The sequence below is a fragment of the Scyliorhinus torazame genome, chromosome 2, assembly GCF_047496885.1.
Source record: "Scyliorhinus torazame isolate Kashiwa2021f chromosome 2, sScyTor2.1, whole genome shotgun sequence".
NCBI classification, from domain to species: domain Eukaryota; kingdom Metazoa; phylum Chordata; class Chondrichthyes; order Carcharhiniformes; family Scyliorhinidae; genus Scyliorhinus; species Scyliorhinus torazame.
In genome coordinates this window covers 232,600,689-232,618,249 of record NC_092708.1, presented here as the reverse complement: position 1 = coordinate 232,618,249, position 17,561 = coordinate 232,600,689, and the positions used below count along the sequence as shown (strand labels likewise).

The 17,561-nt window shown below is 42.6% G+C and overlaps 2 protein-coding genes across 3 annotated transcripts in view; one reads left to right on the top strand and one right to left on the bottom strand.

Moving 5' to 3' along the window:
* aven (apoptosis, caspase activation inhibitor) overlaps window positions 1–17,561 on the top strand; it is a 101,326-nt gene that overhangs the window by 5,140 nt on the left and 78,625 nt on the right. The window contains exon 2 of the mRNA XM_072484960.1: window positions 9,608–9,776. Within this exon, the coding sequence (XP_072341061.1) occupies window positions 9,608–9,776 (169 nt within the window). The remainder of the gene's footprint in view (window positions 1–9,607; window positions 9,777–17,561) is intronic.
* Window positions 1–17,561, bottom strand: part of chrm5b (cholinergic receptor, muscarinic 5b) — a 55,994-nt gene that overhangs the window by 27,397 nt on the left and 11,036 nt on the right. Inside the window, exon 1 of one of the 2 annotated variants that reach the window (XM_072484947.1) lies at window positions 3,425–3,569. The exons of the other annotated variant lie outside the window; for it this stretch is intronic. The gene's annotated coding sequence lies outside the window, so the exon portion shown is untranslated. Of the gene's footprint in view, window positions 1–3,424; window positions 3,570–17,561 lie in introns of those variants that run through there. 2 annotated transcript variants of the gene reach the window in all.

Genomic DNA, 17,561 nt, shown 5'->3' with positions numbered 1-17,561 from the left:
ACTATGTTGAATAGCAACAGATCTACCAAGATAACATCACTATTTTCACATTATCCATTGTCATTAAATTGCATTCCACATATGTTGAGTCCAAGACTCCAACCCATAGGTGGGGTGGGGGGTGGTGGTGTTGGTGTTGGCTGGATGGCCCTTGTGTATCGGATTGGTATCAACAAGGGTTTCAACCGTGTTCCACCTGGAGTGGATTTGGGGTGATCTCCTTGCCCTATCTGTGGTGGAGTTTGCAGCATTGTGGGTTGGACCTAGTTTCCCCAGTGTTTAGCTGAAGAAAATGGACACTCATCCAAAACTGGATATTATATCAGAATTCTGACAGCACCAATAAAGCAGAAGAGTCATGGGAGGTTGAACTGGGTGTCATCAGCATCCATGTTGAGGGTGGCCCAATACCAATGGGCAACAGGGAGATGAGGGAGAGGTGAGGATTGGTCCTTGGAGGAGATGTGGAGAGTTGCAGAAGCTGTGATGTGGGCTGGGAAGAGAAATTGTTGCAGAAGCTCTGGTTATTATTGCAATGGCAGAGCGGAGCCAAGTGAAAGCTTGTTTCACCACACAGGACGCTGGCGGAGAGGCGTTGAGGAGGATGGTGTCTGATCATGATGTAGAGGTCAGGCTGGGACAATGCAGCCTGGTCACAGTCACATGAGTTTACCTTTGTGACCTTGGGGTTATATCGTTGTGGCTGATTGGATTTAAACAGGGAGTTGCAGGAGAGATTTGGTTTGGATGGCATCCACATGTTCAAAGGCTTTGGAGATGCACTGATAATCCTCGAGGGCAGAGTGGTTGAGGAGAGGGTGAAGACAACCGTTTTGAAAGGGAGGAGGATTGTGTCAGAGCAGAGGAAGACAATACCAGCTGTATGGCGATCAGGAAGGGATGTTAGGGATGAGGGGGCCAGGAATTTAGTGATAATGGGGGGATCAAGCCAGGTCTTATTGATGAGATGTACTTAAAGAGGAGATGGTAGAGAAACAAGCAAGCAGTAGGAGTTCAGGGCAAGGGCAGGGCAGCTGTGAAAGATTGGCTTGATGGACAAGGGGAAGAGGATTTTAAAACATTTCTCCTTCCCCTTCTATCCTCCTGACGGTTTGGAGGAGGGATGAAAGAGATTGTGTCTTCGATCTGTTTAATATTATGCATGTATCATGCATTTCCATGGTTACAGTTTCTTCGATTCAGTTCCGTTCATGTATATTCACAACTGGCACTGCATGTATCTTACTGTGCTTCTATCTCTGGAGCATCATTTGAAAAGATGTTTCTGGTCTCCTCCTCTGGAGATAACACTGTGGTAGCGCGGCCCCTTTAAGGGGCATGCCCCTGCAATCCACATGACTAGCTCGGGGCCTTTCATGCAGGAGCACATGAACCCTGACCAATGCAGTAAAAGCGCGGGCACAGGGAGTGGTGTTCTAGTCAGATCAAACCCGGGAGCCAGAGTGTTAACACCTGTATAGAGACTGTGTGCCTGTACATCAGTTACCGTTGTTAGTTGCCAATAAACACTTTTTTTACGATTGTCTTACCTGGTATTGCCTTGAGCCATCACATTGGCAACGAGTATAAACTGATCGATCGTAAGACCGCAGTCATTAAATTCGAGGGGGGAAGGAAAAGCCTCCAAGGCGAACACAGAATTGGGAAGTGTTGATAATGTCAGAGAACAGTGAGTGAAAAATGCCCATGATTGGAAAGTTAGACCCATTTGACTAAGCAGTCAAAGATTGGAGCCACTGTGTTGAGCGGCTCCGTTACTTCTTCACGGCAAATGAAATAACGGGGAGGAGAAACAGAAGGTTATCCTATTAACAGTTTGTGGGCCAACAACCTACAATCTTATAAGAAATTTGATGTCCTCGGAGGCTCCTGACACAAAGTCATTTGACCGGTTGGTGAAGCCGGTCAGGGAGCATTTCAGCCCCAGACGCTCAATCATACTACAGTGATACAAGTTCACCTTGGCTGTCAGGGACCTAGGCGAAATGATCTCTGCCTTCATTGCTGCACTCAGGCAAATGATTGAACATTGCGAGTTCAGTGCAGCACTCGGTGACATGCTGTGTGATCGTTTAGTATGCTGTATTAGCAAAATAAGTATGCAAAGAAAGCTCCTGGCTGAAATGCAAATTACCCTAGACAGGGCAATCGAGATTGCTCAGGCAACCAAGTGCACTGAGAGGGACCCATCAAAACTTCAAATCGCGCAAGAGGGCAAGGTGAACCAGTTGTGGGGCAGTATGGCTGCAAGGTGCGCAGCCAGGTCGACAGTCACAGGGGAAGTTCAGCCACGATTCCAGGAACAGGACCGTAATCAGTGGCCAGGGAAAAGAATTGGTCCAGAAATCATACAATTGTCGAGAGTGTCTTTTTGTTGCAATGGGAAGGGCCATATCCAGGCACATTGTCGCGCCCATCAGGACACGCCAATTTAAAAAAAAAAAAAGTGGCAAACCCATAGCTCCAGTGAACAAAGTTCAGATGAAGAACCTGAAACATACGGATTAAACATGGTGAGAGTGAGCAAAACAGCCCCGATTGAGATTGTCTTCACAGTAAATGGAAGACCACTAAAGATGGAGGTTGACACCGAGCCATCAGCCACAGTTGTGGGTGGACAAATGTTTAAATATCTTCAAGGAGGTGTTGGATTTGAGTGAGAGAGCAGCCAAGTTGGCGACATAATCTGGAGAGGAAAGACCATAGAAATTTGTGAACAACTATGACTCCAGTGTCATATCAGCAACAATATGCCCAGTTGCCTATGATCATTTTTGAGGGACATCGACCAAGCCTGATTTTGGGGGGGGGGGGGGGGGGGGGAGATCAAGTTGAATTGGTTGAAAAACAGTGTTTTTCAGGAAGTCTTATGCCGATACAAGGATGTGTTCCAGAATGCGTTGGATCGAATAAAGAGTAAAGGCCGAGATTTATGTCAACCAAGACTCAACACCAAAGCTTTTCAGAGCAAGACACCCGGTCCTTTACTCCTTGCACCAAAAGGTGAAAGTTGAACCTAAACGCCTGGAAGAATTGGGAATTATCAGACCCGTGCTTTTACAGAATGGGCAACCCCCATCGTCCCTGTATTAAAGATGGAACGCACCATTAGGACATGTGGGGACTACAAGCTTACAGTCGACCAGACAGACCAAGTAGTTAAATACCCAATTCCATGAATGGAAAACTTTTATGTGAAGTTGGCGGGGGGGTGGGAGGGTGGGGAGGGGTGGGAGGGTGTGGGGGGGGGGGGCGGGGGGTGGGCGGGGGGCCCTGGCCCTGGCCCTCACCTACATCAAACTCAACCTCAGTCGTGCTTATTTGCAGCTAGAATTAGATTAAGGTTTCCAAAAGTTTGCAACAATTAACACACACAAAGGCCTGTTTCAATATGGCAGGTTACCTTTTGGCATTTCCTCGGCCTGTGCGATATTCCAGTGCATATTGGAAAATTTCCTACAGGGCATCGCGAAGGTTGTGGTCTACCTGGAATACGTCCTAGTAACAGGAACATCATATGAGGAGCATCTGGCAATCTGAGAAGATTCTGGGAATCTGACTCAAACACGAAAAGTGCACTTTACAAGCTAGTGAAGTTACTTACCCACGGTTCCAAGTGCTCGAAGACGAGGTGAGAGCCATAAGAAACGTTCGGCACCTAACAAAGTGGCAGAATTAAAGTCCTTCTTAGGATGATAAACTATTATGGTCATTTTATTCCAAACCTAATAATGGCATTGGTGCATTGCACATGCTCTTGAGAAAACAGGAGCGTTGGCATTGGAAGGAACCACAGTAGCAAGTCTTCCAACACTTTAAGCAGAGTTATAGTCATCAAACCCTACTGGTTCATTTTGACCTGAGAAAATCAATCATTCTGACCTTTGGTGCATCGCCATATGGGATGGGGGCAGTTCGATCTCATACATAGCTCAGAGCGACCATATGCCTTCGCCTCAAGAACGCTTCCTGAGGCTGAGTGTAAATACGTGCAAATTGAGAAGGAAGGCCTTGCCGTAATCTATGGCATCACAAAATTTCACCAGTATGTTTACGGGCAACGTTTCACACTGCTGGGGCCGACCAAATTGCCAGAGTACAATGGTGGGCTTTGTTGCTGGCGTTCTATGAATACATTTTTCAGCATTAGCCAGGTACACAGATTTTGAATGTTGACGGATTAAGTTGGCTTCCACTTCCAAAGAATCTGGCACTCCTGCCAGTAATGAAACTGTCATTACACTTTTTGGACAACCTGCCAGTTTTGCCTGGAAACATAAAGACTTGGACACAATGGAACCCAGTCCTGTCCAAATTGAAACACCTGATCGTAACTAGGTAGCACCACGATAAATCTGGCCAATTAAGACCGTATCTTACTCCTAAGGACAAACTCAGTTGTGAGGATGGAGTCATACTCTGGGGATCCCAAGTGGTAGCACCGCCCCCAGCCCACGCACCATTGTTGCAAGAATTGCATGGTGCTCATCCGGGCCAGAGGAGAATGAAAATGCTCACTTGCAATTACATCTGGTGGCCTGGTACAGACAAAGACATTGAACACATGGTGCATTAATGCGACCCTTGCCAGACACAGCAAAAATATCCGCCTACAGCTAAGCTCCACCCTTGGGAGTGCCATGGACACCCATGGATGAGGGTACATGTGGACTTGGCTAGTCCCTTCATGCGCAAGATGTTCCTCGTTTTGGTTGATGTCCATTCAAAATGGTTGGAAGTTTTAGAGATGGGAACAACGACAGTGGCAGCCACAATAGCGGCTTTGCGGTGGGTGTTTGCTATGCGTGGCCCCCTGAAGTAATAGTGTCTGACAATGACACTCTCTTCTCTGATGAGGACTTTCAGCTTTTTGAAGAATAAATGGCATTTGCCATACCAGAACAGCCCCCTATCACCCCCCTCCAACGGGTTAGCAGAGAGAGCTATGGAAACATTCTAGTCAGCTATGAAGACACAGTCCAGCAGATCACTACGTCTTAGGCTGGCCACCTTTATTTTGTCTTAAATTACGACCCCCCCGCCCGCCCGCCAGCCCCCCCCCCCAATGGCACTATGGGTCATCGCTTGAGGACCAGATTGGACTTGGTTTTCCCATAAAACGTAACATGAGCATTGTACTGCAGAAGTCTGAGGGAACCATGCTTGAGCATAATTGCACGGTGAACGGCATAGACTGCCAAAACAATTGGTTGTTGAAATGCTTTACGGCCAGTGTTCAACTTGGGCCTCAAAGATATAAAAGGGTTTCAGTTTGCTTGGAACTTCTTTTAGATGAAATTTTCTGACAAGTTAAAGAAAAAAAGGATTTTCAAATCGAGAATGATCTTATCCTTGCAGTGCAACTGGGTTTACCTTTGGGCAGTAACTTTTCCTTCTTTATGATCATTGCAATAATTGATGCATGTGAATTTGGAGCAGTGGTATGCTTTTTGACCCCTTGACCTTGCTATGCTATTTGATCAGATTTTGGCTGATCTGATTGTGCCCTCAACAATTGTACTTTCCTGCCTACCCCCTATGCCCTTTGATTTCTTGTCAATCAACAATCGGTGTAACTCATTCAATAATCCAGCGTCCCCTGCTCTCTGGGGTAGCAGATTCTACAGGCTAACGAGCCTCTGAGGAAAAATAATTCTCCTTGTCATCTTAAATGGAAGACACCTAATTTTTAAACTGTGTCCCCTGGTTCTAGTCCCTCCCACAAGGGGAAACATCCTCTTTGCATCCACCCTGTCAAGTCTCCTCAGATCTTATATATCTCAATGAGATCCCCTCTCATTCTTCTAAATGGAGACGGGCCCACCCTGTCTAACCTTTCATCCCACGAATCAGTCGTGAATCTTCTCTGCACTGCTTCTAATGTATTTATAAGCTTTCTTAAGTGAGTATTCACTCTACATCCTTGATTGCTTTCCACGTTTGTTAAGGGGACATCAAGGGGAGGTCATGTCTGACAAATCTGTTAGAGTTCTTTGAGGAAGTAACAAGGAAGTTAAACAAAGGAGAACCAGTGGACGTGATTTATTTAGATTTCCAGAAGGCCTTTGACAAGGTGCCGCATAGGAGACTGTTAAATAAGTTAAGAGCCCATAGTGTTAAGGGTAAGATCTTGGCATGGATAGAGGATTGGCTGACTGGCAGAAGGCAGAGAGTGGGGATAAAGGGGTCTTTTGCAGGGTGGCAGCCGGTGACTAATGGTGTGCCTCAGGGGTCTGTGCTGGTACCACAACTTTTCCCAATATACATTAATGATCTGGAACAAGGAAATGAAGGCACTGTTGCTAAGTTTGCAGATGATATACAGATCTGTAGAGGGTCAAGTAGTATTGAGGAAGCAAGAGGGCTGCAGAAGGACTTGTATGGCTAGGAGAATGGGCAAAGAAGTGACAGATGGAATACAATGTGGAAAAGTGTTAGGTTATGCACTTTGGAAAGAGAAATGGAGGCATAGACTGTTTTCTAAATGGGGCAATGCTTTGGAAATCAGAAGCACAAAGGGACTTGGGAGTCCTTGTTCACGATTCTCTTAAGGTTAACATACAGGTTCAGTCGACAGTTAGGAAGGCAAATGCAATGTTAGCATTCATGTCGAGAGGGATCGAATACAAGACCAGGGATGTACTTCTGAGGCTATGTAAGGCTCTGGTCAGACCCAATTTGGAGCATTGTAAGCAGTTTTGGGTCCTGTATCTAAGGAAGGATGTGCTGGTCTTGGAATGGGTCCAGAGGAGATTCACAAGAATGATCCCTGGAATGAAGAGCTTATCATATGAGGAACGGTTGAGGACTCTAGGTCTGGACTCGTTGGAGTTTAGAAGGATGAGAGGAAATCTTATTGAAACTTACAGGATACTGTGAGGCCTGGATAGAGTGGACCTGGTGAGGATGTTTCCACTTGTAGGAAAAACTAGAAGCAGAGGACACAATCTGAGACTAAAGGGACGATCCTTTAAAACAGCGATGAAGAGGAATTTCTTAAGCCAGAGGGTGGTGAATCTGTGGAACTCTTTGCCGCAGAAGCCTATGGAGGCCAAATCACTGAGTGTCTTTAACACAGAGATAGATAGGTTCTTGATTATTAAGGGGATCAGGGGTTATGGGGAGAAGGCAGGAGAATGGGGATGATAAAAATATCAGCCATGATTGAATGGCAGAGCAGACTCGATGGGCTGAGTGGCCTAATTCGGTCCTATGTCTTATGGTCTTATGTCAACCATTGACACCAAGAGGAGGCTCTGATGTTGGGATATTCAAATCTTAAAGTTAGATGTGATCAGGTGCTTAGGTTTGGGAGTTTCATTAGCATTGTCATAGAGTGATTACATCAAATCCCCCATCTGCTATTTGGGGAGCTTTACTTATTAATAAATCAAATGAAAATATGTTTGATTTAAAGTTTTATAATTGAAGAGTGCTCAGATAGGGATCAGGCAGAATTTAGTTACTTCTGGTAGGAAAACACTGCAAGCCAAATTGCTATTTGAACAAATTAAGCAGAATGTTTGTATTAGAAATGCGGAAGGGGGGGCGGAGTTTGGCCCCACCCTGAGCATTTGACATTAGATAAACCAATTGCTGTTAGAATTTATTGACATAGAGATTGGGAAAGATTTGCGTAAGTGAAGCTTATTTTACCACCTCATATATTGTAATATAAGAAGCTAAATTTTAGATGGAGGAGTGCTTAGTTTTGGTCCCAATTGCAAGGAATGCAATTTATTTAACTTCTTACCAGGGGCTAGCATCTTTAACAGTGCAGCACTCTCTTACTACTGTCATAGATTGTTGACTTTGATTACGTGCACAAGTCAATCAATGGGTTCAAATCCAAAATGTCCTTTTTCAGAGGCAAGGCTATTTTGAACTATGAAGTTTATAACCTGACGATCAGTGCAATGCTGAAAAGGAAGAGGGAGAATGCAATTAAATGCTGAGTAAATAAATAGGCAAAGTTTTGGAGTTGCCATAAGAGGAGAGCTTAAATTTTAATAACTATTTCCAGGTTGTTATCTTTTTTGAATGCAGTTTAGAAGTATGTGATTTCAGTGATGTCCAGGAGGTCAGTTATCACTTCGTATAACAGTAGTAGACCCAAATGTGTTTGTTATTAATCTTTTGATGTAATTGGCTATTTTTAAATTAAGTTCACAAACCATCTTTTTTCAACAAAAAAAATTACAAGTGGAGTTTTCTTCTTGAAAATCAAAATTTTTGACAACCAAGTTGGCAGTTCTCAAGAATCTTATTTACCTTTTGGAATAATTTCTGGTGTACGATCTGTGAATGTAAAATCATGATGATTACACTTAAATTCCATTGTTAGGCTTCTTCTCAATGCTCTTTAGAAAATCCCATTTCCATTGACAAGCCAGTGACTGTTAAAAGGGGACTTGACGTTGAAAATCGCTGGCCTGAGGGTGAACAGCGAACCCGTTTACCATTTTAGTGAGGTCTGGAAATAGTATAGGAAGACACAAATCATTCCTGATCTCTTTAAACCTGCGCAATATTATATTGCACACTTTAGCTCAGGCAAAATATTCTGAAATTTCAAAACATTTTTTAAAAAGTAGTACGCGTACCCGATTAAGTTAAAATTCAACACTTAGATTTCACTGTTCTCCTTATACAGCATAATAGATTGTTTTGAAATTTTACCTAACCACCCAAGGTCATGCTATATACTTTAGAGCAGTGAATGGGCCACATGAATGACCCTCCTTCATTTCAGTGGGCCACAAGATTGAAATTGCGCTTGTTCACTAACCATGACCACATGAATAAGATTAAATACATTTAATACATGCCAAATATTTCACAATGAGTTATAAAAATTACGTAGTCATTTATATATTAACCGATCTATCATCAATTTTGAATGGTGAAAACAAAATAAATATTTACGCTTTGGACACAGAGCATGCACCTCACTTCACTTGCCCTTGCTTTACATGTGTATCACTTCAGTCATACAGGAAAAAACTGCACGGATGCAAATCAGTGAAATGTGGCAACCTTGCACTTGGGCAACGGTCAACAAAGTGTCTTGTGGGGCTCTCAGAACTCAGATGGGCCGCATGTGACCCCTTGGACACAGGTTGCCCACCACTGCTTTAGAGGTTTCTGAACTATACAGATGCCAGTTGAGTAAAGCTCAGTGAACTTCATGCAATTTTGTGAATCAAAGCTTCATTTCCCATGCCCTCAACCGTCAAGGGTTGGTTGGTGGGTGGTTATATGTTTGGTATGTTGATACACTAATGTTCATGTTCAGTGCCATACCGTAATTATTTACAGTGGGTAATGATAACAATGGTTTAAAGTTGCCTGTAAGGAACTGAACTAGTCTGCACAGGTTTCATTGTAATGGTGCGTAGATTCTGAAGTTGAACAAGGTTATGCTGCTTTTATATGGACATGTTTGCATAGTCGAGCAGCTAGTCACAAGAGTCCGTGGTGGAATACAAAAGAGCATTACATGTTGGATATTGAGTATGCTAAAACCATAAACAGCAGGTATCTCTAGCATATTTTGTTTAACATTTATGTCTTTTTAATTTGAAAGGATGATGATGAGGATGTGGAAATAAAGGAAGATTTTCATCAACCAAACGAATTTTCTAGAAGAAAAATTGTTTCAAACTGGGATAGATACAAAACCGAAGAGAAAGAACATGAAGATGGCAATGAATCTTCGCGAGGTACAGATTTCAATGTGCTGCTGAGTTCTGCAGGTAGGACACCTATGTTCTTCAAGTGTACAAAATTGATTAAACTGCATAACAAATTCCAACCTTTAAATTGAAATTCTTTTTGAGTTGCTTTGAAATGCAAAATTGCTTTTAGTGCCGAAAATTTGAAGTGAAAGATGCATTAGCTGAGGCATCGTTGCTTTCTCAAATTTAAAGAACATCAGCATATTTGGCATACAACTGGTTTAACCATCCATTGACATTTCTGGCTGGACCACAACAAGCAGACCTCACTGTCCCCTGCAAAACTACTCCTGAATAATCATGCAAATAACCCATGGCTTCTTTATTGCACTACCAAACATCTCTTTAAAGAATTCTTTGCTACTCCTGCCACACTCACTTATAACATGAGGGACGAGGACATGGATTCTTTGTTACTCAGATTGAGACCATGTATTCAGTGTCTGCTGCAGTCTCTCTCTTCCAGTCTCTCTCTCCCTTGCAGCAGTTTCAGGTTATTGCAAATGATCCGTTTGCACTATTTGAAGACGAGGTGTGAGTTCGTCCAGGACTTGGCTGACATTCTGTCTGCAATTAACGTCGCCCAAAATACAGATTACACTAAAATAAAAGCAAAATACTGCTGGAAATCTGGAAAATAAACAAAAATGCTGGAAAGACTCAGCAGGTCTGGCAGCATCTGTGGAAAGAGAGACATAGTTAACGTTTCGAGTCTGTATGAAGACGAGTTATACAGACAGAAACATTAACTCTGGGTGAGATCTACTGGCCACGTTGCACCCAAAAAGCAGCATGGCGAGGTGCGACCGGTAGATGCTGGGAGATCCCACTTCCAGGATCAACCCAGCTCGCCACAACTCATGAGACCTAACGTGATCTCACGAGATGTCGCGGTGTGAATCCCGCCAGTTGTGGGCAGGGTCACTCTAATGTTCTTGTAGGATGGCCTGATTTATATTACAGGAACACTTTTGTAGCTGACGCTATAAACGATTTATTGAAATTAACTGTGGGTCAGATATATACAAACAACAGATGAATAATAGTATGAACATGCGCAAGCAACTTCTTTCCCAGCCCCCTAGTCAGTCTGAGGTCACCTGACTCGAACATTCACTTGTATACTAATGAGACGCCTAGTGGTCAGTCGGTGCATTACAACACAATCATGATATCACTACATCCCCGTTCCTTTTGAAGGAATAAATTAATACATTATCATCAGTAAATTTACGTGTGATATCATTAGCCTGGGAGTCTAACAGTATTAATTTTTTTCTTTAAAATTTTAAAAACTGGTTTAACAAATATATATACAGAAGAACAGTAAGCATTGTGTACAAGTAGTCCAAATCTACAAATTGAGTCGATCAGGTTTTCTTCTGACTCTGATTGATCTTCACAAACTTTGACCTTGCTGCTCAGAACTTGTAGATTCAATGTTCTCCACGACATTCTCATGCTCAGGAACTGCTGAACTGTCTGACTCTGCAGCTGACGTTGATTCTGATATAGATTCGTCATCCACCACGTTGTGTGAAAGTCTTCTCTGGCTTTCAAGAGCGCGCAACAATTTCTTCTTAAAACCAATCCTTTCTCAGTCTTTACATTGTAGGAACGAGGTGCTACTTCTTCAAGTACAATGACTTTTTCCGACCAATTGCCTGAATCTTCTATTCTCACAGTGCCATCACTACTCAAGAGGAGCTAAAATTCTAGACACGCTATCATAGAATTGCTTTTGCTTTCATAGAATTTACAGTGCAGAAGGAGGCCATTTGGCCCATTGAGTCTGCACCGGCCCTTGGAAAGAGCACCCTATCCTATGCCTCTATCCTATCCCTGTAACCCAGTAACCCCATCTCACCTTTTTTTTGGACACTAAGGGGCAATGTTTTAGCATGGCCAATCCACCTAACCTGCACATCTTTGCTTTAACGTTTTGCATTTCCTGCAGTACCACTGCATTCTCCTCCTTTTCCAAGTATGGAAGTGCGGTACGCAACCTTCTATTTATGAATAACTCTGCTGGAGATCCACCATGTGACAATGGTGACGCTCTGTAACTCAGTAGTGCGAGATATGGATCAGATTGGCTGTCCATTGCCTTCTTCAATAATTGCTTGTCAATATGTACACCTTTTAGGCTTTGCCATTGGTTTGTGGGTGCACTGGACTTGATGTGTGAAATCATACGTGACTGCGAAGTATTGCCACACTTTACAGCTATAACAAGAACCGTTGTTACTCAAGATGACTTGAGGAACTCTGTGTCTACCAAAAGTATTACACTGCTTGCCGTTACGCTTGACAGTAGAACCATTTCGGGATAGTTTGAAAAATAGTCTGTGATAATTAAATAATCTTTGCCCCCCGTAAGTGAAAGAGATCCATATCTACTTTTTGACATGGTGCCGTAGGTAAATCAGATATTTGCATAGGTTCTCTTGTTTGCTTGCAACAATGCGTCTGGCATGTGGAGAATGGCTTAGAATTTGTCCTTGTCAGGTTCAATGCCATGCGATGAGGGCTTGTCACCTAGGAATGTGACCTCAGTTACTCCAAATTGGCACTTTTGTTCATTGAGCTTCAGCCCATTTCGCCTGATGGCTCGTTAGAACTTTAAGCAACCTCGTATTGTGTTCTTCTATGGTTGATCCCCACATGATGATATCATCCACGTACATACGTACACCTTAGATGCCTTCGGTAATGTGCTCCATGGCACGGTGAAAAATGTCTAATGCTGAAATTATACCAAACGGCATTCTCAGAAGGCAATACTGTCCAAATGGCGTATTAAAAGTGCAGCACTTTGTACTTTGTTCCTATAGCTTTAGCTGCCAGAAATCCTGAGATGTGTCAAGTTTAGTAAAGAATTGTGCACCAGCCATCTCAGATGTGATTTTCTCATGCTTTGGTGTTTGGTAGTGTTCTCTTTTGGTAGTCTCGTTTATATTTAGGGTCCATACATATGCAAATATCACCATTCTTTTTAGTTACACATGCCATGGAATTTATCCAATCGGTAGGTTCTTCTATCTTTATGATTACTTTTAATTTTGTCATTCTGTCTAGCTCCTTTTGAGGCGATCCCAAAGAAGTGCAGGTACTCTTCTTGGTGCCTGTATCACAGGTTTTGTATCCTCTTTGTGTTGAATCTTGTAGGTGAATGGTAGTGCACCAAAACCTGTGAACACATCACTGAAATTGTAGACAAATTGCTCAAAATCGTTGGATTACTGCTCCAATCCTGTGTGGATGCTGTATACCAACTGTTCTAGACCTAATTTTTCACATGACCGATCACCTAATAATGAATTCAACCCCTCGGAAACAATACAAAATGGGCCGGTGTTCTTCACAACCACACTCGGGTCACAAGCACCATAAGATTTAATGCTTGAACCATTATAATCGCTCAGAGATATTTTGATTTCTTCTAATCGGCTGAATTTTTAGATTTTTTAAATCAGTCATGCTGATTAAATTGGCTTTGGCACCAGTGTCTAACTTCAATTGGACGACTGTACCGTTCACTTCAGTGGTAGCAGCCATTTGTCCTCATCATCCGCATTTATTTTAAATGGAGCATCAGTTTGCATTTTTTTAAGTGCTGGAGAATTTTTTGATGTTTCCATAAAACTGTTCTTCTCTGTTATTACGCCAACAACTAATGATGTTTCATCACTGGAGACTGTGTCTTCCACTGTGCTGACTGATCTGGAGTTGAGCTTTGAGTAACAGTTCTGAGCAAAGTGTTTTTTTTTCATTTGAATCCAGAACAAAACTTGCCAAACGCTGGACACTGCCTTAATTTATGCCTTGGACCACATCTTTTACGCAGAAATACTTTGTCCTGATCTTTAATCTGTTTGTTGGTATGCGAAGAGCTGTAGGCACTTTCCACCTATTTTTGGAAGTTTCTCGCCTTTTTGGAGAAAGGGCAGCATCTGGAGTCCTTTTCTCCAAGAAGACGCCACCATTACTGAGAAACAGTATGCTGTGATGCTAGCTCTTGAGCCTGACAAATCTTAACTGTTTGCTCCAAGGTCAGCTCCGATTCCCTCAGTAACCGTTCCCTCAGCTTATTTTCATTCACACCAAACACCATTTGGTCCCGAATCATGGAAGATTCCGCTACAGAACAATTATAGGTTTTAGCTTTTAACTGTAAATCAGTGATGAAATGATCTATGGACTCATTTGTCTTCTATAAATGTGATCTAAACACATAGTGTTCACAAATTTCATTCTTTCTGGGGGTGCAATGTTCATCAAATCTTCAAATTACTTTGTTAAAATTGTTACTACCTTCATCGTTTGCAAAATTAAACGTGTCAAACACAGCAATTGAGTTGGGCCCTGCCGCTGTTTGGAGCATTGCTATCTTACGCAAATCTGATTGATCTCCTAAATTTACTGCAGTAAGAAACAGATTAATTTGTTTTTTAAACGCCAGTTGTTGTCCACATTACCATGAAATCTGAGACTCATTGGTGGCTTCAACAACTCATGTAGTTCATTCTTGCCATCTGCAAAATCTTCAAATTTCTGTGGACCTCGTGGTAGACTTCACTCGATGATGTGATAGTATTTTTCTGTGTTTAATACCATTCAGTCCTGGTACCATGTAATGTTCTTGACAGATGGCCTGATTTATATTACAATAACACTTGTCGTTAAAGCAATAAACGATTTATTAACATTAACTGTGGGTCAAATACATACAAACAACAGATGAATAATAGTATGAACATGCTCAAGCAACTTCTCTCCTAGTCAGTCTGAGGTCACCTGACTCTAACATTCACATATACTAATGAGACTCCTAGTGGTCAGTCGGTGAATTACAACACACACGTCACGATGTGAATCCCGCCCATTCTAACTCCCTCGTGTTGGAGACCCAGATGAGCGCCATTCAGTACTGGTTTCCACAAACGGGGACCAGACAGCATGGCTGCAGTGGGGGTTTCCCAGGGGATCAGAGGCCTCCAGGTGCTTTCCCTCTGGGCAGGGTGGCATCCTGGCATTGCCAGCCTGGCACCCTGGAAGTGCAATCTGGGTGCAAGCTGGCAGAGGCACTGCCAGGGTGCCAAACTGCCATTTTGTGTGCGATGGGGATCGGGCCAGGGGATGCCCTACCTGGGTGCGGAAGGGAGGGGGCGTGCAAGGACCCCCTTATCAGTGAGTAAGGCTGGAGGGAGGTGGTTTTGGGGTCACTTCGGGGGCGAGAGATCTGGAAGCCATTTAAAAATGGCATCCCAATCTCTCCTTGCACTGAGGAGTTCTGGTGAGCAGAGCTGCTTAGTGCAGAAAACGTGACTAAATGCGGCCTTGGGCGTGCGTTCCCGCTGAGTGCCCAATCTACCCGAATGCCGTTCGATAACGTGTTTGTTGGCACACCGAGGGCCCGGAAACATGCGGCTAATCGCGCTATGGGGATCTTCCCATTCGAGTAGAACACGCCCTCTGTTTCTCTCTCCACGGATGCTGCCAGACCTGCTCTATTTTTCCAGCATTTTATCGCTTTTATTCAAAATAGATTGTGCTGTTTGATTGCTTAGTTTTCCTACTTAGTAAGTCTTCTCAACCGTAGGTATTTGTAATTTTTTGTCCTTTTCTATTATTTCATTAATTCACAGTTTACTTTGCAAGTTTGCTGGCCATTCAAGCCAGGAGCTCTCCCAAGACATTTTTATCGATCCGTTTCCACTCCACCTCACACCCCCTTTTTTCAACCTCAGTAAAATGCTTGTTGATCTTTTAGTTTCAGTTCGAATGAAAGTTACACACCTAAAATGTCAAAGTATGTTTTTTCTCTTTTCCAATGCTGATAGACATGCTGCATATTTGCAACATTTTCTATTTTTGTTCCAGATTTCCAGCATTTTGAGTTTTTCTTTTTCTAATTACCATAACTAAGTCTTCAGATGGTAGGTGCAAACACATAGATTGGCAATAAGGAGGAGACTATTAGATTGTTAGCTCATTTAGTTAAGTTAAAGTGAATGACAAATGCCATTTCATAAGGAAATAATGAGTCGTGTACATCACGGCAGGCAACTTCAGGAATTTACTCATTGAATGGATGCCCATTAAAATAGATGAAAGGAAAGTCTTAGGCGGTGGTTGTTAAAGATTCACAAGCAATGCGAGGTAGCTATAAGAAAAGCAAATAGGACTTTTGGAAATCTTGCTAAATGCATAAAGTTCAAAACCAAGTATCCAATAGTTAAGTAATATAAGATTTTGATACTTTGACATTTGGTGCATGCATTTAGTTTTGATCCATAAAGTTGCCTCATACATAACCTTGACACTCTCTACCATACCTTACATGGAGTTGGGGAATACTTTTCTGAAATTGACTGTAGTTTTGCTTGTCTGCATTAAGAGTTACAATTACCAGCTTTTAGAAAAGAATATGTGTGACATTGCCCTGTCTGCTGAGCGGATTGAGACTGATGAGCTTGTCTATTTTTAATGCTTTTTATATATTTCTATTTACCTATGGAATGCGTGGTAGCCGAAGCATGCCCTCATGCAATGTCTTCTAATACATAACTTGCAGTAGCAATCAAGAGTTGCCACTTCATCTGATTTCCTCCCAACCCACAGTATCAGTCCAGTTGTTCCAATTGCTGCCCACTGGCCAACTATCTCAGTGGAGTAGAGACTATAAACATCTAAATTTGACAAAATGTCCACGCAACCCCTTATTTATTGCACACCACACTAATAGAAGATAGGTCTATCAGCATCACCATTATTATGGTCCAACTTGGGCAACAATTTCTACCTTCTGCACATGTATAACCCTGGAAATCCAGAAGTTGCTGTCCAATTTGCCCATCTCCTCACAGGCTGCATTGCATTACTATCTCGCTGATAGACTTGGCATTGGAATCTTGTAAGGGTATGAATTTGTGGTTCTTACCCACAATTTACCCATGCACCACACCAGAAAAGGTTAGGTAGGGTTGGCCCATTCAGGTGTAAGTGAACTCTTAAATGTGTAATAAATCTTGATTTATGTTTTGGCCAACCTCGCTAGCACTGAAAATTAACTATTGAAAGTGAAGAGTCTCATTCCTCTGGATTTTAATATTGTTTTAAAAAAAATCTTGGAAGTGAAATTAATAAAAACTTTATATCTGACTCTATTAATCTCACATTTCTTTTGTATCCTTTATTTCACTACATGTACATGATGTGGCAAAGAAATCACTTCTGAAAATATGTTCATAGGCTATGGACACCACTGGCAACACCATCATTTCTTACCCAAAAAGACGTTCTGCCTATCACACAAATGAGTAATGTGGTATATGAATTTCAGTGCTTGTGTGATGCTCGGTATGTAGGCTGTACATCCCAAAGATTGGCGGATCGTATCAAACAGCATGTCCCTTCCGATGTTTGCAAAGGGCAAGGCAAGACCATTTTCAACCAGCCCGTGCTTGCAAAACTCAAAATACAGTGTCCAACATTAGATGTGATTCTACAATCGGACAACATTTGCCAAATAATCCTCTGTAGGGCAGCACGGTAGCGTAGTGGTTAGCATTGCTGCCTCAAGGCGCCGAGGTCCCAGGTTCGATCCTGGCTCTGGGTCATTGTCCGTGTGGAGTTTGCACATTCTCCCCATGCTTGCGTGGGTTTCGCCCTCACAACCCAAAGATGTGCAGGGTAAGTGGATTGGCCACACTAAATTGCCCCTGAATTGAAAAAAAAAAATGAATTGGGTATCTAAATTTACATTAAAAAAAATCCTCCATATACTACAATTACACTAAC